At 40.8% G+C, this 24,957-nt stretch overlaps 1 protein-coding gene across 3 annotated transcripts in view; it reads left to right on the top strand.

Annotated features, from left to right (window-relative positions):
* Positions 1–17,036, top strand: part of METTL17 (methyltransferase like 17) — a 54,005-nt gene extending 36,969 nt beyond the window's left edge. For all 3 annotated transcript variants that reach the window (XM_056528580.1, XM_056528582.1, XM_056528581.1), the window contains exons 7-14: positions 2,012–2,106; positions 2,604–2,674; positions 2,840–2,947; positions 3,039–3,107; positions 3,534–3,584; positions 15,609–15,701; positions 16,076–16,263; positions 16,825–17,036. In XM_056528580.1, the coding sequence (XP_056384555.1) occupies positions 2,012–2,106; positions 2,604–2,674; positions 2,840–2,947; positions 3,039–3,107; positions 3,534–3,584; positions 15,609–15,701; positions 16,076–16,263; positions 16,825–16,933 (784 nt within the window). In that variant the 3' untranslated portion in view covers positions 16,934–17,036. The remainder of the gene's footprint in view (positions 1–2,011; positions 2,107–2,603; positions 2,675–2,839; positions 2,948–3,038; positions 3,108–3,533; positions 3,585–15,608; positions 15,702–16,075; positions 16,264–16,824) is intronic.
* The last annotated feature ends 7,921 nt before the right edge of the window (positions 17,037–24,957 follow it).

Below are 24,957 nucleotides of genomic sequence, written 5' to 3'. Positions count from 1 at the left end.
GACTGCTGGAACTCCTGGTGCCTGAATATTTGTAAAATGGGGTATTACATGAAGAGAATTTAAAACATTAGCAGATATAACACAACCATATACTGCATATTAGCTCAGAGTTAGGGATTCTCTTTTCGGCAGCTTTCTACTCTGGCTGATAGAGAAGAGTCCAATATATTCCCCCATATGCCCTGATAGGGCATAATGGCAGGTATTAATTTACAGTGGGGCAAAAAATATTTAGTCAGCCACCAATTGTGCAAGTTCTCCCACTTAAAAAGATGAGAGAGGCCTGTAATTTTGATCATAGGTATACCTCAACAATGAGAGACATAATGAGAAAAAAAATCCGCAAAATCACATTATCTGATTTTTGAAGAATTAGTTTAAAAATGATGGTGGAAAATAAGTATTTGGTCACCTACAAACAAACAAGATTTCTGGCTCTCACTGACCTGTAACTTCTTCTTTAAGAGTCTCCTCTGTCCTCCACTCGTTACCTATATTAATGACACCTGTTTGAACTTGTTATCAGTATAAAAGACACCTGTCCACAACCTCAAACAGTCACTCTCCAAACTCCACTATGGCCAAAACCAAAGAGCTGTCGAAGGACACCAGAAACAAAATTGTAGACCTGCACCAGGCTGGGAAGAATGAATCTGCAATAGGCAAGCAGCTTGGTGTGAAGAAATCAACTGTGGGAGCAATTGTTAGAAAGCGGAAGACATACAAGACCACTGATAATTTCCTTTTGATCTGGGGCTCCACGCAAGATCTCACCCTGTGGTGTCAAAATGATCACAAGAACGGTGAGCAGAACCACACTGGGGGACCTAGTGAATGACCTGCAGAGAGCTGGGACCAAAGTAACAAAGGCTACCATCAGTAACACACTATGTTGCCAGGGACTCAAATCATGCAGTGCCAGACGTGTCCCCATGCTTAAGCCAGTACATGTCTGGGCCCATCTGAAGTTTTCTAGAGAGCATTTGGATGATCCAGAAGAGTATTGAGTGAATATCATACGGTCAGATGAAACCAAAGTAGAAATTTTCGGCAGAAACTCAGCTCGTCATGTTTGGAGAAGAAAGAATGCTGAGTTGCATCCAAAGAACACCATACGTACTGTGAAGCATGGGGGTGGAAACATCATGCTTTGGGGCTGTTTTTCTGCTAAGGGACCAGGACGACTGATCCGTATAAAGGAAAGAATGAATGGGGGCATGTATCGTGAGATTTTGAGTGAAAACCTCCTTCCATCAGCAAGGGCATTGAAGATGAAACGTGGCTGGGTCTTTTAGCATGACAATGATCCCAAACACACTGCCATGGCAACGAAGGAGTGGCTTCGTAAGAAGCATTTCAAGGTCCTGGAGTGGCCTAGCCAGTCTCCAGATCTCAAGCCCATAGAAAACCTTTGGAGGGAGTTGAAAGTCCGTGTTCCCCAGCGACAGCCCCAAAACATCACTGCGCTAGAGGAGATCTGCATGGAGGAATGGGCCAAAATTCCAGCAACAGTGTGTAAAAACCTTGTGAAGACTTACAGAAAACATTTGACCTCTGTTATTGCTAACAAAGGGTATATAACAAAGTATTGAGATTAACTTTTGTTATTGACAAAATACTTATTTTCCACCATAATTTGCTAATAAATTCTTTAAAAATCAGGCAATGTGATTTTATGGATTTTTTCTCATTATGTCTCTCATAGTTGAGGTATGCCTATGATAAAAATGACAGGCCTCTCTCATCTTGCACAATTGGTAGCTGACTAAATACTCTTTTGCCCCACTGTACCTTAATGCCTCAACAGAAGCACTGCTCTTCGCAGCTCACATCATGTATGGTCATTTGTCATAAAAAAAAACATTACTGACATTGAGATAAGAAGCAAAGGTAGTTTGGCATTACTCAAGTCCATAATAGAAAACATAACTGTGCAGCAAGGGGTTACTAATTGTTACTACAGATTTTTTTTTCCAGGTGTGTTTAATACATGCTATGTTCTGTTTTCCAGGGCAGCCCATGGTATATGGGGTAATAATCTCAAAGAATATATGTGCATTGATTCCTCTGCATCAATGAATACTCTAAGTGAACTGATATTAAGGGGTAATGCACTTTAAGAGCATTATACATTTTCTTTTGTCATACTGATCTATTTTTCTGAAAATGTCCCTGTCATTTGCAAAAACTTTTAACACCTCACAGAGAGAGACATGTCATTTCTGATGGAGTCTGGTTGTTTAGACCCTACTGACCTCTAAAGCGAGCCATGAGGAGTGTGTGTAGCTGAGCGCTTCTCTCCCCGATTTGCTATGCTCCCTGTCTTGCTCCATAGACTTGCTGCAGGAGAGAGGCTCCATTATAAGTCTAATATAGAAGCACTCAGTCGCATGCTTCTCTTTGCCCATTTTAGAGATCAGTGGGGCTCCGAACACCCAGACACCAACGTTCAAAACTTTTACTATGTCTCTACTATGTCACTACTATGACTATGTTAAATGTTTTTTAAAATGACAGTGACACTGTAATCTATGATATTTCCTAGTCTTTACTTTCATAAATATTACTAGCCACTGGCCTTTGTGTTTTGTGTTTCTGAGCAGGTGGGTCAGAACAGGGTGAGATGCACATATCCGGCGTTCATTTTAGACAGTTTTTGCCAGTTTCACCCAAGGTAAGTCTTTGTTAGTTGAATCTTGTTCTCTACACCACTCAACATTTAGATAGTACTACCTTTTTTGGTATTAACGTACCCATACACATGATGGCCGAATAGCTGTCCCTCTCAATCCTTCCATACACATAAACATTTTAGCTTGTTCTGTTTTGCTTTTTTTAGGTGCAGTTTGACCTAGTTGTGTCTGCATACTCTTTAAATGAACTTCCTAACTTCGCTGAACGAGAGAGAATCATTCAGACATTATGGAGGAAAACTGGGGGCTTCCTGGTTAGTATCTCGTATGCTATTGTGCTTTCCACTGGGTTCTTCACATATATAATTATTTAATTTCTTTGTCTCTGTTTTTATGATCTCCAAGGTGCTTATAGAAAATGGTACTCGAGAAGGACATCAGCTTTTAATGGAGGCTCGTGATATAGTTTTAAAGGCAAGTAATACCTCTAATGAGCAAATGCATCTAGTTCATATATGCTACTTTATTTGACAAGAAAAAACGATATCTATTAGCCTATATTGCTTCATTATGAACTGCAGAACTGTCTACAGTCATCACTGTAGCTCCTATTTTTAGTGTGGCTCATGAGCCAGTGTTTCTCACTCATGCATACACACACACACCTTAGAAAATTGCATAGTAATTGCATGTTTTTGGAGTGTGGGATTAAACTGGAGTAACTGGAGTAAACTCATTTAAGGGAGAACATGCAACCTCCATGCAGATACTGTGAGCAACAGTAATCGTCACTAAACTAATAACAAAATAACAGAGTCTCCATATTATCTTGGAATTTGCACACTGATGTTATATATTTTTTTTTCAGTCTTTGTAACTGCATGTTTTTTCTTTACACAGGGAGGGGATAAAGAAGTTTGGGACCACCGTCCAGCTTTTGTCTTTGCACCAGTAAGAAATATATAACTGAAATTTAGCAAATTGGGCTACTTATTTTATTTTTTTTTTTAGAATATTGTGTTGTGGGCACATCTTTCAATCCTGCAGAGATAATATTTATGGCATTTATGCATAGCAACAGACAGCAAACCAGGGGAATACCTAGAGCATTTGGCTTCCGGGGCGGACCCTTTGTTTGGCACCCCCCTCCCCTTAATTACACCCCCCTCCCCCCCCCCTCTAATTACACCCCCTCCCTCCCCCAGTTACACCTCTGCCCCTTAATTACACACCTCCCTCCCTCCCCCTTAATTACTAGTGTTGCTCGCGAATATTCGCAATTCGAATATTATTCGCGAATATCGCATATTCGCGAATTCGCGAATTTCGCGAATATAGCGCTATATATTCGTAATTACGAATATTGTTGTTTTTTTTTTTTCTTCACAGCACACATCACAGTGATCACCCCTCTCTGCTTCCAGCTTGTGTGGTGTAAAGAAGGCTCTAATACTACTGTGTGAGACTGGCGTGCGAACATTCGCATATGCGAAAATTAGTATATGCTAATTTTCGCATATGCGAATTTTCGCGTATGCTAATTTTTTATATGCTAATATTCACATATGTTAATTTTCGCATACGTGAATATTCGCATATGCGAAAATAAAACGAATATGCGAATATTCGCGAATATATGACGAATATTCGTCCATATATTCGCGAATATTCGCGAATTCGAATATGGCCTATGCCGCTCAACACTATTAATTACACCCCCTCCCCCCTTAATTACACCTCCTTCCTCCCCATTAATTACACCCCCTCCCCCCTTTAATTACACCTCCTCCATCACCCCCCTTAATTACACCCCCTCCTTCAGCGCATTCTGATCCTCTATGTGAAAACAATTATTATTTTAACCCTGCCAGACACTGCTCTCTCTGAATATAATACTGCCACATGCTGTGCTCTCTGAATATAACACTACCATACACAGTCCCGGTGTATAACACTACCATACACAGTTTTTTTTAGAATATTGTGTTGTGGGCACATCTTTCAATCCTGCAGAGATAATATTTATGGCATTTATGCATAGCAACAGACAGCAAACCAGGGGAATACCTAGAGCATTTGGCTTCCGGGGCGGACCCTTTGTTTGGCACCCCCCTCCCCTTAATTACACCCCCCTCCCTTCCCCCCCTCTAATTACACCCCCTCCCTCCCCCCAGTTACACCCCTGCCCCTTATTTACACACCTCCCTCCCTCCCCCTTAATTACACCCCCTCCCTCCCCCCTTAATTACACCTCCTCCCTCCCCCTTAATTACACCCCCTCCCTCCCCCCTTTTAATTACACCCCTTCCCTCCCCCCCTTTAATTACACCTCCTCCATCACCCCCCTTAATTACACCCCCTCCTTCAGCGCATTCTGATCCTCTATGTGAAAACAATTATTATTTTAACCCTGCCAGACACTGCTCTCTCTGAATATAATATTGCCACATGCTGTGCTCTCTGAATATAACACTACTATACACGGTCCCCTTTTAACAGAATAATACCACACACTGTACCCTCTGAATATAATACTACCACACACTGTACCCTCTGAATATAATACCACACACTGTACCCTCTGAATATAATACCACCCACTGTACCCTCTGAATATAATACCACACGCTGTACCCTTTGAATATATTACTACCACACACTGTACCCTCTGAATATAATACCACACACTGTGTCCTCTGAATATAATACCACACACTGTACCCTCTGAATATAATACCACACACTGTACCCTCTGAATATAATACTACCACACACTGTGTCCTCTGAATATAATACTACCACACACTGTGTCCTCTGAATGTAATACTACAACACACTGTGTCCTCTGAATATAATACTACCACACACTGTACCCTCTGAATATAATACCACACACTGTACCCTTTGAATATATTACTACCACACACTGTACCCTCTGAATATAATACCACACACTGTGTCCTCTGAATATAATACCACACACTGTACCCTCTGAATATAATACCACACACTGTACCCTTTGAATATACTACCACACACTGTGTCCTCTGAATATAATACTACCACACACTGTGTCCTCTGAATATAATACTACCACACACTGTGTCCTCTGAATATAATACTACCACACACTGTGTCCTCTGAATATAATACTACCACACACTGTGTCCTCTGAATATAATACTACCACACACTGTGTCCTCTGAATATAATACTACCACACACTGTACCCTCTGAATATAATACCACAAACTGTACCCTCCCACACACTGTACCCTCTGAATATAATACTACCACATATGTAGTAATGTCCAAACTGTGGACCTCCAGATGTTGCAAAACTACAAATCCCAGCCTGCCCAGACAGCAAATGGCTTGGCATGCTGGGAGTTGTAGTTTTGCAACATTTTGAGGGACACAGTTTGGACAGGTAGCCCATAAAAACAGTGATGATGCAGACATGAGGAAGGAACAGTAATGGGATGGTTGAGGGTGATGCAGACATGAGTAAGGAACAGTAATGGGATGGTTGGGGGTGATGCAGACATGAGGCACAGTAATGGGGGAGGTTTAGGGGTTATGAAGACATGAGGCACAGTAATGGGGGGGCTGGGGGTGATTAAGACATGAGGCACAGTAATGGGGGGGTGATGAAGACATGAGGCACAGTAATGGGGGGGTGATGAAGACATGATGCACAGTAATGGGGGGTTGGGGGTGATGAAGACATGATGCACAGTAATGGGGGGGGGGTTGGGGTGGTGGTGAAGACAGGATGCACAGTAATGGGGGGTTGGGGGAGTGAAGACATGAGGCACAGAAATGGGGGGGGGGTTGATGATGATGCAGACATGTGGCACAGTAATGTGAGGGTTGGGGGGGGGGATGAGGTTGATATGATTAATTTCAGCCTCTTCACCCCCCATCCCAACTCCCACATTACTGTGCCACATGTCTGCATCATCAACACCTCCCCCCCCCCATTACTGTGCCACATGTCTGCCTCATGTCAGTCTCTCAAACAACAACAATATCACCACCCCCTCTTCTCTCTTCTCCCACCTCCCCTCCCATAGCTCTCCCAGCAGGGTGCACCACTCACCCCTGATGTTCCTGACTGTCCTGCTCGTTCCTCATACACGCTTCACTGAACTGGTATGCCTGGGACCAGTCCTGACAGCTGACGTAATAGACGTTAGCGCAGCTCCGCTGTCCGACACATTCCACCCACGCCCACCTCGGCGTCACGCCACGTATCAGTGACAGTGACAGATTGACTGCAGGCAAAGTTAACCCCTTCAGAGTCCAGCAGGGCAGTGGGGGCACGATTGGATAGGTATACCAGTATTATTTCACATTGTTTCTGTGAGCTCCATCTGCACTGCAGATTGAGCTCACAGAAACAGTGAGTGACTCCGACGGTCGGTCAGAAGCACGGCAGGGTGTCGCCCCTCATGGCACCCCCCTTGTGAGTGGCACCCGGGGTGGTCCACCCCCCTTTTGGTACGCCACTGCAGCAAACTGTCCTTTTGTGAGCGTTTATTGACAATTAAAGTGTCCCCGTCATTATGCAAAAATGTTTAAATGGGACCTGTCAAAAGTTTTGATTGGTCGGCATCTCAGAGTGATCAGACCCCTAATAAACTTTAGATGTAGCCGGGTGAAGCGCAGGGTAGCAGGCCTCACTCCCAAGCTGGCTGTGTTCTCTGTTTATTTGCAGGAGATGGGCTACATTAGTCTTTGGTACCCGGCTATAACTCTAAATCTAGACTGAACACTCGGACCTCAACCGATCAAAACTTTGGACATGTCCCTGCAACATATCAGAAGTTTTGTATAGTGACAGTGACACTTTCAACAAGTTACAGTTTGGAGTAAATTGAACCTGAACCTTTAAAGCATGCCTATCACTTACAAAAAAAAAACTTTTGGTGGGGGTCTAAAGACCCTTACTAATCAAAGCTTAGTTTTACTTTTACAGTCTTTTTGTTTTGACATCTAGTGCTATCAACTGTGTCCAGTTCTTTCTGTCCAGTCCTTATTTTTCATGTCCTGAATTATTTTCTAATCTGATTTATGATGAAAACAAAACTACCTTTTGATGTGAGTATAAATCCGCTTAGAACAACATTCAGGACAGGAGAGATATGGGCTTGAGAAAGCCAACAGACTGCTGCTGTGACAGAACAGGACACAGCTGATATCCCTATATAAAAACAAGTAGAGAAATTTGCAGCTCACAACAAAAGATAGATTAGGTTAACTGTAAAGCCACTTATACCCCAAAAAGTGTATAGAAAAAATAATGGATAGAGAAAAAGTTAAAGGGGTACTCCGGTGGAAAACATATATATATATATATTTTTTAAATAAACTGGTGCCAGAAAGTTAAACAGATTTGTAAATTACTTCTATTAAAAAATATTTACCCCTCCAGTACTTTTTAACAGCTGTATGCTACAGAGGAAATTCTTTTCTTTTTGACATTCTTTTTTTGTCTTGTCAACAGTGCTCTCTGCTGACACCTGATGCCCGTATCAGGAACTGTCCAGAGCAGCATAGGTTTGCTATGGGGATTTTCTCATGCTCTGGACAGTTCCTGACACGGACAGAGGTGTCAACAGAGAGCACTGTGGACAAGACAAAAAACAAAATTCAAAAAGAAAAGAATTTTCTCTGTAGCATACAGCCGCTAAAAGGTACTGGAGGGGTAAAGATTTTTTAGTAGAAGTAATTTACAAATCTGTTTAACTTTCTGGCATCAGTTCATTTAAGAAAAAACAGTTTTCCACCGGAGTACCCCTTTAACAGTCCTCAGTCTATCATCCGATTGATATATCTGATACAGAATGGAATAATGGACAAAAAAGATTTATCGATATTTGGGAGCACACACTTCAGAATTCAGATTGACGTCACACGCCAACCTCACTTACCCGTTGGAGGCGGCCATACTGAATATACCACAGATGCTACTGCAGACTCGGGCAGAGTACAACACGGGAGCTGCCACAAGTTTCAGTGCAAAGAGTATGGAACTAGTGCACAGCTACAGAGTAATGAGCGGCACACAGTGCCATAAGAGATCTAATTTTCTCCCGTTACTAGAATATTACTTGTGTGCTCATCTGTACATTTAGAAGTCTGAATACAAGGAACACAAGACTGGTATGCAGCTATAGGGTACGTTCACACACGTGGATTTTTTTGCGGGTTTTCCGCTGCGTATTTGAAAGTGGGCGGGCTCTTCTCGGCTGTGCGCAGCAGATTTTCCGCGGCGGAATTTACGCTGCGGAAAATCCGCCACAGTCCCTACTGACTTCAATGGGGCTTGCGGCAGTGTACATTCTGCCGTGGAAAATCTGCTGTGGACAGCCGAGAAGAGCCCGCCTACTTTCAAATACGCAGCCGAAAACCCGCTAAAAAATCTGCACGTGTGAACGTAGCCATAGAGCGGTGAGCAGCACATAGTGCCATAAACAATGTATCTCTTCCCGGTGTTTTAATTAGACCTGTGTGCTCATCTATATATTAATCTGTGCGATTCCCAATACCGACCTATCTTTGTTGCAGGATGTTTTGTTATTTGTTGCTTTTTATTGATGACTAGTTGACTTACATGCTGGACATGCTGGACAGGTTCATAATCCTATTTGAACGTTTGGAGAAAGTTATATAGAACACTCAGTTATTGTTCTATGCACCTGTATCTGTGTAGAATTACATCTATAAAATCCAGGGTTGATATTTTATTATTATTATCTTAATTAATTGCCCTGTTTTAATTAAATCATTTGTGTACTATCGGTAAATCTTTTTTGTCCATTATTCCATTGTGTATCATATATTTCAATCTGAGGGCTGTTAACTTTTTCTTTATCTGTGATAGCCCTATATGTCAAAAGAAAGAAGCTGCAAAAATGAAAGTAAGTTGAATGTTTATAAAAACTTTAAGGAAAAAATCTTTAAAGATTTTTTTTATTTTTTGCACCATAAGAAGTCCAAAGCAGTGCTAAAAAATGTATTCGGATTTTTTCTGCATTTTTGCAATACTTTAAAATAATGAGAATAAAATGCTGATGTTTATGTTCTAAAATATGAAACCTACATAAAGTACATTTGTCCTGCACAAAATAAAGTCACATATACATAGAAGAAGAATAAAATAAATATTCTGGGAGTTAAAATTCATTTTTGCCTAAGATTTTTAAGTAACATGGAAAAACTAAGAAGGTAAGACCAGCATTTCATACATTGGTCTAAAGTAAACAGGTGTTTGCTCCAGAATTATGGGACTTTTTGCCAGTTTACGCTAGACTCAAGCATGATAAATGCCCCCCTAAAAGTTTGTTGACATACGCTCTGAATAAGTGACGTCTCTTATCCTGTCAACTTTAAAATGTACATTAAAATTAAAATTAGGAATAAAATACTTACTGGGAACATAGCCATGTTAGGCCTATTCGTTAGTAATGCAAACTTCCTACTGCTATATTTGTAGATTTTATGTCATTCTTTTTTTCTAGTTCTCTTCTTTGTATCAGTTTGTCATGTCATGTACAGTGATCCCTCAACTTACAATGGCCTCAACATACAATAGTTTCAACATACAGTGGCCTTTTCTGGACCATTGTAACTTGAAACCAGACTCAACATACAATGTACAGACAATCCAGAAACATGTCAATCGCTGGAAGATCTGAACAATCAGAATGGACATTCACTGGTAAAACCCTTGTATTACTGAAGTGCATGCACTGACTGGCTGTCTGGTAGCGCCCCCTACAGTACAGGGAGGTAGTACATGTTCTGTACTACTCTTAACCTGTGCCAGGGTTAGCTGCTCCTTTGGACACCAGGTAAGGGCGGCTCCATGATACTTTTTTAGGACACTGTGTTTACTGTACAGGACCCTGAAGAAGCTCCTGTCCTCTACATAGACCAGCGTTTCCGTACCAGGGTGCCTCCAGCTGTTGCAAGACTACAACTCCCAGCATGCCCGGACAGCCAAAGGCTGTCCGGGCATGCTGGGAGTTGTAGTTTTCCAACAGCTGGAGGCACCCTGGTTGGGAAACACGGACATAGACAGTGATTTACAGCTCCCAGCAGTTCTTTCTTACTTTTATATGTACGATCTTGCTTTATCTGTATTAGTTATCTACTTATTTTTCTTTAATTCGCACTTTTTCCTATTTTTGGATGACTTTTTGGTGGCATCAGAACCAATTACCAGGTTTCCATAGAGTTATGGTCTCAACATACAATGGTCATCCTGGAACCAATTAATATTGTAACTTGAGGGACCACTGTATTTGCTTATTTGTCTGTCCCATTTGTACATTCATACCCCATATATCAATCCCCTTCTACTTCAGGTGTACAGCAGCCTAGCAGTTTATGGCCCTATATAAGTGAATACTAGTTCCTCTACGCACCATTGGCTTTAATATGAATTTATATTAAATTAACTGGTATTTGTAGAAAATTTACAAAAATAATAATGTTGTTATGCAGGAATTCTGTTCCTTACAGTTCTCTTAAAAACAATCTAATCTTTCACCAGTAGATGATGCCATAGTACAATTGCTCTACATATCCTAAGCTAAGCTGGATGGTGCAATATAAAAAAAAAAAAAAAATGTACTGTATAGAAATGAAATGCGTGTATGTTTAAAAATTAGAATATTTTTACTATGCAAAACTGGTAACTTGAAAGATTAGTACAATATGTCCAAAAATCTAAATATCGTTCATGCAACTTCATGGTATTACTTTATCTGGGCATACAGTACTGTATAAGAAAGATAGGTATTCTGGTGTAAAAACAGGATTGGAGTGCAGGTATTCATATGTCTGCAGGGTGCTCAAACTTGGTAAACTTGAAAGATGGGAATAACATAGCACTCACCCCAATAATTGCAAAATTGGTGGTGTTTTATTAAAAAAACATCAAGGTGGAACACATCTGGTATTAGAGACAAAACATTTGGGGCGCCTTCAAACTTGAGGACGTGACAACAGGTCTGTTTCGCAGTATCACCGCTTGGTCACGCATCTCAGTTGGTGTTCAGTAATATCCCAGATGTGTTGATTTTCTGTGATAAAATAACCCCCTAATAATAATATTTATTCATTTATATAGCACCAACTTATTTGAAGCAAAATCAGGCATAATAAAAGATTTAGCAATTCAAACAGTAGGAGTGCTCCTCACGAGCTCACAATTTATGATCACTTAGGCTAGGTTTCCACTTGTTTTTTTGGGGAAAAAATGCCAATAAAAACGCCCATTCTGCCACATGGTGTTTTATTTTTATTCTTTTGTGAAAAAAACGCTGCGGCCAGATGTTAGCTGCAAGTCAATAGGAAACTGCAAAATGCCAGATTCACTTTTCGTTTTTCAGTTTGGTGTTTTTTTTAATCCTTTTGGTGTTTTTCAGCTATTTTTGGCTCCTTTTGCAGTTTTTCAAAAACAACCTCTTGTTGAGAGTTTGGCATTTTTCAAGGAAAATGTTAGCGTTTTTTTCTCCCATAGAAGTGAAAAAACGCCCATGTGGGTTTTAACTTTGGTGTTTTTTGCCAGCGTTTTTTATTCTTTTTTGGACGTTAGCAATCCAAAAAAGTGATGGAGATACCTTTTTAATACAATTTCATAGGGTGCCATTAAAAAAAATTAGATTATTATAAAAAAAAGATACCGTAGTGATGGAATAATTTTATTTAAAGAAATTCATCTTTCTTATAACAAAAGTTTTATTAATTTGTAAACAGGGATCAATTTATGTGTGCGGGCAGGGCATTAAAAATGTAGCCGACAATAATAAAAATGTAGTGTGTGTGTTTTTAACTTTTTTTTTTGTTAATTTTTTTTTGGTAGTACTACTACTCCCAACATGAAACACACTGTTCCATGATGGGAGTAGTAGTACCTGTACTAATTGACAGATCACTCCGGGTCCGTTGCGAACCTTCTGTATAATTTATAGATGCGGCCGGACGCTCTTCTATGGTCCCCTGCACTGCCGTACATATACACTTATTCATATTTCCCGCAGAGAGCTGTGATTGGCCAGATGGTTCCAGCCAATCACAACTCTCTGTGGGAAATATGATATTAATTGGTTCCAGGAGAACCATCATATGTTGAAACCATCATATGTCGAGTACATATGTCTATGTAAAAATGGTAATTAGTTCTGGGGCCTTGGAACCATTGTATGTTGAATACATATCTCTATGGGAAACTGCTAATTGGTTCTGGGATGACCATTGTATGTGGAGTGTATGGGGAGTGTTTAACAAACCAGGGTGCCTCCAGCTGTTGCACAACTACAACTCCCAGCATGCATGTACAGCCACTGACTGTCTGGGCATGCTGGGAGTTATAGTTTTGCAACAGCTGGAGGCACACTGATAGGGAAACATTGATGTATGGGGTGTATAGTGTGTATATGTATTGTATGTGATGTGTGACATCGCATACAGTACTGTACAGTTCTTTAAATACCTTCAGGGGGGACAGAATATTACGATCCTGCCGACTACAGCTCTATAGGAAAGGAAGGGGAGGGCAGCCAGCAGCTCATTGGATGCAGGCTATTGGCTATGGCTGCACTGGGGGGCGGGGCTTACACGGATCTCACAGTGGAAGCCTGTATGAGTTAGCAGGACAGCATGTGAGTAACAGGAGGCAGAACGGGGCACACAGGGCACATTAAACAACTATCTGTCAGTTGCTGAAGTTGTCAGCGCTGTCAGATAGCTGTTTGTACGATGGCCCCGACACACAGCAGCATCATATGTCGATGCTGCCTTCAACATACGATGGGCTCTGAGAGGCCATCATATGTTGAAATGATCATATGTCGGGGCCATCATAAGTCGGGGGGTCACTGTATATATATATGTCAGTGCAGGGGACCATAGAAGAGAGGCCGCCCGCATCTAAACATTATACAGGACGATCTCATCAGGTGTCAGAAGTGACACTCGCTGCAATCTGTCTATTAATGTAGGTAACACAGCTCCCAGCATGGAGCAGAGTGTGCTCCATGTTGGGAGCAGTAGTACCTGCAGTTAAGGACAGATCACAGCGGGTGTCACTCCTGACACCCGATGCGATCGTCCTATCTATTGTACAGCGCTCGCATCTCTGCACTATACTTCGATCGGCCAGTCATATAAATAGAATTCACATCACTCATTCATATTTCCCTCTGAGAGCTGGGATTGGCTGCAACCATCCAGCCAATTCCCACTCTGGGCGGAAAATACAAATGAGTGATGTTCTATTCACATCACTGGCAGGCCCGGAGTATAGTGCAGAGATGCGAGCACTAAGGCTGGGCGGTATACTGGTTTATACTGAATACCGAAATTTTTTTGCTGCACAATATGAATTTCAACTATACCGCAATACCGGTTTGGCCCCTCCCCCACGGGAATGAATGAATTAGCCCAGCGCTGCACTGCCCCCACATCTGGAGGTCCGCAGGTTGAAGACCACTGCTCTATACTGTGCGGTATCCCTATTCCGGGCTGCAAAAAATAAACAAAATAAACTTTCTTACCTCCCGTTAGTCCGGTACTGGCCTTACGCATTTCCTGGGGACGGGAACGTCGGACAGCCTATTACCAGCCGCAGCGATGTTCCGCCTAGGCCGGTGATAGGCTGAGCCCACTGTCATGTAAGAAGCCGGCCAGATGGTAGTAAAATCCCTTGTAGAGTTCGTGACGCCAGGATGTGGTTGTATGGTGTAGGGCACCGCCGACAACCAACCCAGAAACGGCATATATTAAATGAGAGTCCAAAGCAGGTTTTGACTGGAACTTTACTGAAGAAGGCAGTATAACGTTTCATACAGATAGCCAACTTCCACAGAGGTGACCGGGACACAGGGAACCTCTCAGGCTTGCTTGGACTTGTAATGGTAATAATGATGCAGGCCACTGTGCTACTGTTAGGACTTTGGTAGGGACAGAAGAGACTTGACTTGTAGACATAGAAGAGACTTACAGATTAGATGTGGCTGTAGACTTGTAGGCTTTCGCCTAGATGTACTGGACTGAACTTGTACAGAACTTGTGCTTTACTGTCCAGGAATCAAGAAAGAAGAAGGGAGGTAGTGTGGAGACTACAGCCCTTTATATATCAGGGGGCTGGACTAAAGCCCATTGGTAGCTGGTTGCCTGTAGTTACCTGTGCCCATGGAACTCTGGATATCAGGTGATCACATATCACATGACCATGTCACATGACCTTAGGAAGGTCCTATACAGTTTAAACATCTTAATAATCCCATTAAGCGCTGCAGAATCTGTAGGTGCTATATAAATAAATTATTATTATTAATAAATTATTATTATTAATAACCTTTGCAAATAACTTATATTCACTGTACAATATCTAAAATAAACATACATAATTAATGTACAATAGAAATCATAAAAATGACCTAGGGGCACCCTGCAGGAGAGCCCTGTGGACTTGAGGGACTCTACCTGAGGGGATATTAGGAAACTGTACAGAACCATGTTAAAGAGATCCAAATTAAATACAAAATATATGTAAATATTATTGTAAGGTTGTGTTTAGTATTTTTCCTCTTTGTACTCAGGGAGGTTTAGGTAATTTTTGTATGTTAAATTGGTGGATATGCAGGGTAGAAGGTAAGAATATATTTTGGCAGCACAAAAAGCAACAAAAATGCTTTTCCCTGAGTAGTCAGGGTCAGTAAACTCCAAAGTGCCTTCTGATCTCCCTATATACAGGAACTACTGTCTCGAGGACGGTAAGACGATGTTTTTATCCTTTATCCACCCAGGTAGTGTAGATGAAGACTGTATCTATTGTGCTTTTTTCTGTTTCTGTGACATGGTTTATCATGTTCGAGACTTTTTCTCATGCATTTATAAATGATCTGTATCCAGGACAAAAATAAACATATTTACCAATATTTTTTGTTTCATTAACAGTGCCCACATCAGCTGGAATGTCCCAAACTTGCTGAAAGCTCTCAGATACCCTGTAATTTTGTACAACGGTATCAACCATTGAAGTTTAGCTGGGTAAGAATAATAATGCTATGCTTTATTGGTAATATTACTGTCTTTTTTTACCATTGCCTGCTTTTTTAGGGTATGTTAACATGGGCAGTAAGAATCCTGCAAAGCTCTGCAAAAACTTCACTTCACTGCAAAACATTAGTAAACTTTCACATAAAGTTGCTTAGTTTTTTTTCCTGTTGCATACATTGTACTGTACATGACAAGGATTGAATAGGACAAAGTTGAGTTTCCCGCTGCGGATTTTCGGCTGCAGAAAACTTTGTCAGATTTTGTTGTCTTCAATGGGGTCTGCTACTGAAATCCACCACAGGAAACTCATGGGTAACCTGCCCATGTGAATGTACACTTATACATATTTTTTTTATATGTTCCAGAAGCCATCTGTGCGTTGGGAGAAATTTTCCTACATAATATTTTCACGTGGCCCTGTGGGGGAAAGTGACAGGCATTGGCCGCGTGTGGTTGGACCTGTGCTATGCAGACCGCGTCATGTCCACTGTAATACATGCTGCTCTGATGGAAAATTGCATCATCATGTCATCACAGCTAAAAAACATGGAAAGTAGGTTTATCAGCAATGTCATGTTATCTGCTACAATAATTTCAGTGGAAATATTTTTCATCCATAGAAATATAATAAAAACAATATGCATTATATGCATACTTGATATACTATATGACATTTGATTAACTTTATAGTTATATAATAATATTTTTGGTAATAGTTTCTACTAGAAACCGTCAATAAGCTTGTCGACAAAATGCTTCTAACAGCATTGCAAAGCTTCTATAATGCAGAGGGAAAGTTAGTTTTATCAATGTGTAATAACGCACAGTTCCTAGTGTAAAGATTGCACTACCCAGAATGCAAATCATCAGAACAAGCTTTGTGGAGACTCTGAGCAAGCAGGGAATGCTGTGATCAATGATGAATATACAGAATTGCAGCTCAAGATTATAATGCAGGATGTAACGCAGAATCAGTACAAAGTAAGAAATGTAACATGATTACAAAGTTGAGCAATCTTTTATGTAGACTTTATTTCTATATGTAAATCCTAATTGGCTCCAAGGCTATTCTGTATTCATCAATGTGTAATTGGTGCTTTTTGCATCTCCCCAGGGACCTCTACCGATGTGCTAGAATATGTGAGTGGGGGGACCGCCTGCCAGCAATAACTTCCAATTTGGGTCCTGATAAGACTGTGTGTGATGAAAAGGAGTGTTCATAAAAGAAGTACAAGTGGATAAAATTATAGGACATTTATACCATGAGAAATCTGTGACCAAGGATGCATTTTTTCTTTCTTTCTTTTTCTTTTTTTATTTTTTTTTTATACTGTCATTTTATATTTATTGTTGTTAGAAAGGAATTGTTAATATTCTCTGACAGTATGTGTGAGCATTTCACATACGGAATCACTTTGGATCCTGATATTAATAATGAACTATGCATTTCTTTGTTGTGCAATATAATCTCTTATTTTTATCTGCCTGATACATATCTACAAGATGAATACAATTCTTAATTTTGCATCTCTGCATCATGTATGACTGTTTTTCTTTTTTTTTTTTACGTGCTAATAACAGAGACAGTTATTAGCACGTTATATGGAGTGAATCGCAAACTTCATGAAAAAAAAATTTGTGTAAAATAACAAATTTCTGAATCTTTAAAAAAAAAAAAATTTACTTATTTGTAATTTATTTATACATATACACTGCTCAGAAAAATAAAGGGAACACTAAGATAACACATCCTAGATCTGAATGAATGAACTAATACTTTCGTCTTTACATTGAATGTGCTGACAACAAAATCACACAAAAATTATCAATGGAAATCAAATTTATCAACCCATGGAGGTCTGGATATGGAGTCACACTCAAAATCAAAGTGGAAAACCACACTACAGGCTGATCCAACTTTGATGTAATGTCCTTAAAATAAGTCAATGACGCTCGGTAGTGTGTGTGACCTCCATGTGCCCATATGACCTCCCTACAATGCCTAGGCATGCTCCTGATGAGGTGGCGGATAGTCTCCTGAGGGATGTCCTCCCAGACCTGGACGAAAGCATCCGCCAACTCCTGGACAGTCTGTGGTGCAACGTGGCGTTGGTGGATGGAGCGAGACATGATGTCCCAGATGTGCTCAATTGGATTCAGGTCTGGGAAACGGGCGGGCCAGTCCATAGCATCAATGCCTTCCTCTTGCAGGAACTGCTGACTCCCTCCAGCCACATGAAGTCTAGCATTGTCTTGCATTTGGAGGAACAAAGGGCCAACCGCACCAGCATATGGTCTCACAAGGGGTCTGAGGATCTCATCTCGGTACCTAATGGCAGTCAGGCTGCCTCTGGCAAGCACATGGAGGGCTGTGCAGCCCCCAAAGAAATGCCACCCCACACCATTACTGACCCACCGTCAAACCGGCCATGCTTGAGGATGTTGCAGGCAGCAGAACGTTCTCTATGGCGTCTCCATACTCTGTCACATGTGCTCAGTGTGATCCTGCTTTAATCTGTGAAGAGCACAGGGCGCCAGTGGCGAATTTGCCAGTCTTGGTGTTCTCTGGCAAATGCCAAGTGTCCTGCACCGTGTTGGGCTGTAAGCACAACCCCCCCACATGTGGACGTCGGGCCCTCATACCACCCTCATGGAGTCTGTTTCTGACCGTTTGAGTGGACACATGCACATTTGTGGCCTGCTGGAGGTCATTTTGCAGGGCTCTGGCAGTGCTCCTCCTGCTCTTCCTTGCACAAAGGCGGAGGTAGCGGTCCTGCTGCTGGGTTGTTGCCCTCCTATGGCCTCCTCCACATCTGCTGATGTACTGGTCTGTCTCCTGGTAGCGCCTGCATGCTCTGGACACTACGCTAAAAGACACAGCAAACCTTCTAGCCACAGCTCACATTGATGTGCCATCCTGGATGAGATGCACTACCTGAGCCACTTGGGTGGGTTGTAGACTCCGTCTCATGCTACCACTAGTGTGAAAGCACCGCCAGCATTAAAAAGTGACCAAAACATCAGCCAGGAAGCATAGGAACTGAGAAGTGGTCTGTAGTTGCCACTTACAGAACCACTCCTTTATTAGAAGTGTCTTGCTAATTGCCTATAATTTCCACCTGTTGTCTGTTCCATTTGCACAACAGCATGTGAAATTGATTGTCAATCAGTGTTGCTTCCTGAGTGGACAGTGTGATTTCACAGAAGTGTGATTGACTTGGAGTTACATTGTGTTGTTGGTGTTCCCTTTGTTTTTTTGAGCAGTGTAGTTAAAGAGATAATCCAAGCAAGTAATCTTCTGATATGTCAGATTTATATTTGAAGGTTACAATGGTGAAGTCTTGAAGCACTGCTGATTTCCAGACTTGAAGGGGCTTTATAAGACATTCAAACTCTTTGATACTGCCAGGAGCATTGCTAGCACTGGGCATCTGAATTTGAGCCCTGGATTTTTTGTCTGGTGTCCTGGATCTTTATGCGGCCTCATGCTTCAATGTATATATGACCTCCAGATGCAAATGCACTTGAATGCAGTTGTAGAGCAGAGAGCATTCAGTTTCCTGGTCTGCCATTCAGTTGTATAGGCTGCAGAGACATGTAATTGCCTGCCACTTAGATAGAATGCCTCCTCATCAGCCCCACTTGTAATAGTGTCTCCTCATTGCCTGCACCGTGCTCCCACCTGCAGCCTACACTGAGAGCAGATCAGTGAGCCCCGCCCTGACTCAGTGCAGGCACGATGGCATCACTCATTAAGCATACCTGCCTATGGGGGGAAGGGGAATACCTAAAAAGGGAACTATTTAAATGAGTACTGCAATGAAAAGTAACTTATCCTCTATCCAATGGATAGGGGATAAGTTATAGATCGAGGGGGGTCCGAGTGCTGGGACCCCCTGCGATCTCCTGAACAAGGCCCAGACAGTCTGCCGGAAGCAGCTGTTCTCACCCCCGCAGGAAGCCACACCCGACATCCCCTTTCCATGTATCTCTATGGGATACATGGAGGGGGCATGTCAGCTTGCACTGCATGCAGGGGTTGGCACGCCCCCTTCCTGCTGACTGCCGGGGTCCCGTTCAGGAGATCGCTGGTAGTCCCCCTGTGATCTATAACTTATCCCCTATCCTTTGGTTAGTGGATACGTTATTTTTCACCACAGAACTCCTTTAACTTCGGTAGGGCATACCTACCGATGGTGGAACTACCTACCTACTGTGGGGAACACCAAGGGGGGGTTATTATTACAGTTTGGGGGCCTATTGATGGGGAGATTGTGTAGAGGTGGGAAATGCAGAGTCTGAGATGTCTGCCCTGCAGATGCTGAAGAGATGAGTTTTGGCTGAAAGATGTCATGACTCTCTAAACCTGATGGAGAAAAAATAGGAAGAGGACGCCACCAATCAAAGAAAACTTCAATTGTGAGTCACTTGATTTAACTGTTTGTATATTACTGTATGATGGGACTTTTTTTTTTTTTTGGGGGGGGGGGGGGGGGGGTTAAGGCGTCACCGCACAGGTGGGGAACTGATAAAGAAACTCGCAAGGGCCTCTGCCTGTGATACGCTTTGATGGGAGGCATTATTACAAAGTGTATGGAGGACAACAGTGGACATTATTACTAAGCTGGGGGCTCAGTTACTGTGTGAAGGACATTAAGCTAGCACCAATGCTTGGGGGAGGTCACTTATACTGTGTGTGGATGAAAAATACACAAATGGGGCAATACTACTGTGGAAGGAGCCTCTATTTTTGTAAGGACACTAAAAAGGACACTATTAGCATGTGATACACCAAGCTTTGCAGAGATGTGCCATGGCCAGGATGAAATGTAATGTTGGTCTTGGACAAATGGAGAAGATAAAGAACAGTGAACGGTTCAGATAACAGGGGTGTCACCTGTGAGTCACCGGATGTAATTGTACTGCAAAAGTGTACTGTATATCATATCTACAGTGAGGTTATACCCTGCCACAAGACCATGTGATCTTTATATGGGCACTGTATGGTTATATTACTGGTTATATAGGTCTCTATGGTAGATATATGTGATCTTTGTGTGCAGGAATTATTTGCCCTTTCTATAGTGCTATTATTTAGTAAGTACAGAACTATATTATTCAGAGAGATGTTATTATATACAATATACAAATTAGTTTTTATGACGGGGTGAATTATTTCAGGCAGTTCTGATATTGATTTGTAGAGGTCTCTTGACAAAGTAAGATAGTACAAATGATGTGATGTATCTAAGCTTGTCATGTCCTAAAAGTGTATATAATTAATATTATTATTATTATAATATATATTTTTTTGCTTTTATTGTTTTACAACTATGCCATCGTTCTTATATATTTTTTTGCTGGTGGTGGGGGCAAAATTTTTTCCCTGGGGCTCACGCCCGATTGTAGTTTTGTGAAGCCAAACACAGGTTACGTTTACCCAGTGGTATTTGTATATGTTTACCTTCTTGGGCACCAAGTCCAGGCCTCCTTTTAAAACTATCCACACTTCTACCTTGGTTTCCAAGGGTTGATGTTTTACTCTTGGTTATATACAGTGTGTATATATGTATATGTGTATATATATATATATATATATATATATATATATATATATATATATATATTGTGAGTCACATGAACTGTATGTATATTACTGTGTGACATTACTTTTTCTTTTTTTTGGAGGGAGGGGGGAGGGGTGGTAGGGCTTTGCCGCACAGATGGGGAACTGATGCAGCACTTCACAAGAAGCACTAGGTATGCCTCTGCCTGTGACACGCTTTGATGGGATAATTATTTCATGAGAGGGCATTATGGGGGCATTATTACATGTCATATCAATAAGTGGGCATTATTACATGTGATGGCAGTAAGGGTTTTTTTTCTTACATGGCAGGACAATTGGAGGACATTATTACATATGAGGGCAATAATGGGCCATTATTACATGTGAAGGCAATTAAGGGGTAATGTTACATGTGACAAGGATAAGGGGCCATTCCTACAGGAAAGGGCAAAAAGGGGCATTGGTACCTAGTGGGGGGCAAACAGGAGGCATTATTACGAAGTGTATGGGGGAAAATAGTAGTAGCAAATATTAAAGTGTTAGTGTCATTTAAAAAAAACTTATGACATGTTGCCCAGACATGTCAAAAGTTTAGATCACACTTCTGAGACCCGCCATGATTGGGAGTTACAGCTGGGTGAAGTGCTCCCCGGCTGTCAATCAAATCCAACCTTTTCCTTGCATAAGTCTTTGCAGAGAAAAGGTCAAATCAGCCGGCCGGGGAGTTGAGTAAACTGGTGCACACTTCACTGGTTTATAACTTGCGACTGCAGTGGGTCACAGAAGTAACCCCTCATGCAGTCTCAACTTTTGACATGCCTGGGCAACATGTCAAAAGTTGTATTAAATTATGCTAACGTTTTCAATAAGTGCAACTCAGACTTTTCCTGAGGTGTATCCACACGTGGCTGGTATGGACTAATGAAAGAGTCAGTCAATCTTTACATTGAAATATGGTGTAGTGGATACAATAGCAAACAGTAGAATGGTCTTTCATGTATACTTTGTTTTGGATCCACTTTTAGCTGTCATTTAAAAAACTGAATCAAAATGTGTGATTCCAACCTTACTTTAAATTTGACAAGACATTATTGTAAAAAAGAGCCATTAAATTATATTCCTATTGGAGCAATAGTTACTGCCTTTGGACTTATAAATAATATGAAATATATAAATAACAGAAATGATTTTGGTTCATGAATGATCATACAGTTTAGTATCAAATTATACATACACTGCTTTTTATTTATTAGGCTAGCCATATTTTTACATCCTTTTTTTATGTCAGTGATGGCTATAGATGTAAATGTTTATTAATCTGTTTTATTTTGCAGCATAATGTGTGGTGGTATATACACATATAAAGCAAGTGCAACAATTACTCTATTTTTAAATATTAATTAGGCCATAAATCAGCTTAGAGAATCTGGAAGCTTGTCCGTCAGACAGCTCCTGTAAGACTAGGTTCACACCTTGTTTTTTTCAGGAGTATTTCTCTTGTAAAAATGCATCTGCAAAATCGCAGTCAAATTGAGTCCTAATTTTTAACATTAAGCACAAAAGAAGAAAAGAATTGCTGCAGCACTTATGAACTGTTCAACTTCTTTTATTATGAGCAGGTTGTTTTGATAGTTTTAGCTTCTTCACATCCTCAACATGAAGCTATTCCCCACCATCTTAAATATCCCCATAAGAGAACAACTTTATTAACACAAACACAATACTAACAATGTAATAAAAACACTACTAACAGATATTGGTAATGCAAAAGGGAAATAGTATAAGCTCAGTAGATATTGTAAATCTATGACTCACAGAGTGAATAGACATGATATTATGGAGTAGGGGAACCTACTCCTGTCCGTAAAGATTGTACATGTTCCCCAAAGCGTTTGAACAAAGGTCTGAATGTCTTCCCTATGTATCGTTTATAGTCACATATGACAGCATAAACTACATAGGAAGTGTTTTTTTGAGTTGCAATCATTAAAACCAAAGGGTCTGAATGTAGACTTTAAGATCACACATAGCATTTATAATGCATAAGGAAAGTTGCTCTTTTTACATTATAGAGTAGAAAAGAGAAGACAGACCTCAAGGTATATATATGTGTGTGTGTGTGTGTGTGTGTGTGTGTGTGTGTGTGAAAAGATGAACAAGCTAGTAAGATATGCATAAACAATTTATTAGTGAAATACAATTAAAAGTATCTCCAAGCAGGGCCCTTGCTGTGGACTGTATACTTATTGGTGCTCAAAATTAATACATGAACAAAAAGGAACTGTTAAAATGATCTAAAATCATATAAAATTACTTGAAAGTCATAGGAGGTATGTATGTTGTAGAAAAGCATTGTAAAAAATCCTCAATACAGCCACCCACAAGTAGTTCAATATATTGATATTGTATCTGTGGTATTTAGTAGCAAAGTGATAGTTTGTAATAAGAGGCTGGTGCTATGCACCGCTTCTAATGATCTCCGGGGTGGGAACCTCGCTGTCAGGACTGGTACGGCTGTGCGGCCGGCCCTGGGAAAGTGTCCATGCGCTGGTCTGGCTTGGTATCCGGAGTGGCACAGGTTGGCGTCTGGCCAGTATTTGGCGGTGGAATGAAGGCAACCGTCCGGCGGTGAGTGTGAGCAGACAGCGTCCTCGTATGTGTCCAGTGCTGCAGAGTGCTTGTCTGAGCGGTGGGCTGCAAATTGGGGGGTTCCAGTAGTTGAAAGTACTAGAAATGTTGTAGATGGTTGTTTCTTCAGGGTGGTCTGTATTGTCAATGTGGATAAGTATGCTAGACGCGTTTCAGGGAGACTCCTTTCTCAATAGCAATGTAATAGATACCCCATCTCTCTCTGAATCTTATATAGTCCGTATTTGATGACATGAGTGTAATTAGGATAATTTAGAAATGTGTGAGTTGATTCCAGTCTCTTTGTAAAATGTGGACAAATAGATTAGGAAAATGCGGACTGGATTATAAACTCATAGCATGTGTAAAACGATATGTATAAAACGATAGTGAAACAAATAAATGGAAAATGAGCTGAGAATGAGAATTAAATAGAATTTGAATAAATAGAAGGATAAAAGTGGATGTATATTTCTCAATTTGAAGAGGAATGTATGAAAAAAATGTACTAATACAATGAGTGCTTGTCTGAGCGGTGGGCTGCAAATTAGGAGGTTCCAGTAGTTGAAAGTGCTAGAAATGCTGTAGATGGTTGTTTCTTCAGGGTGGTCTGTATTGTCATGGTGGATAAGTATGCTAGACGCGTTTCGGGGAGACCCCTTTCTCAATAGCAATGTAATAGATACCCCATCTCTCTCTGAATCTTATATAGTCCGTATTTAATGACATTAGTGTAATTAGGATAGTTAGAAAAGTGTGAGTTGATTCCAGTCTCTTTGTAAAATGTGGAAAAACGAGCTGAGAATGAGAATTAAATAGAATGGGAATAAATAGAAGGATAAAAGTGGATGTATATTTCTCAATTTGAAGAGGAATGTATGAAAAAAAATGTACTAATACAATGAGAGTGAGAAGTACCAATAAAAGTTAATTCTGTATGTGTGATGTAAATGTATAAATACAATGTGGACAGAATGTAAAAATATTTAAAAATATTAAAATATATAAAGATATATGTAAAAAATCTCTATATGAAACTGAAAATTTCCA

This window comes from Hyla sarda, chromosome 1, assembly GCF_029499605.1.
Source record: "Hyla sarda isolate aHylSar1 chromosome 1, aHylSar1.hap1, whole genome shotgun sequence".
Classification (NCBI taxonomy): Eukaryota; Metazoa; Chordata; class Amphibia; order Anura; family Hylidae; genus Hyla; species Hyla sarda.
The sequence above is the reverse complement of the archived record's forward strand: the minus strand, read 5'-3'. Positions and strand labels throughout refer to the sequence as shown.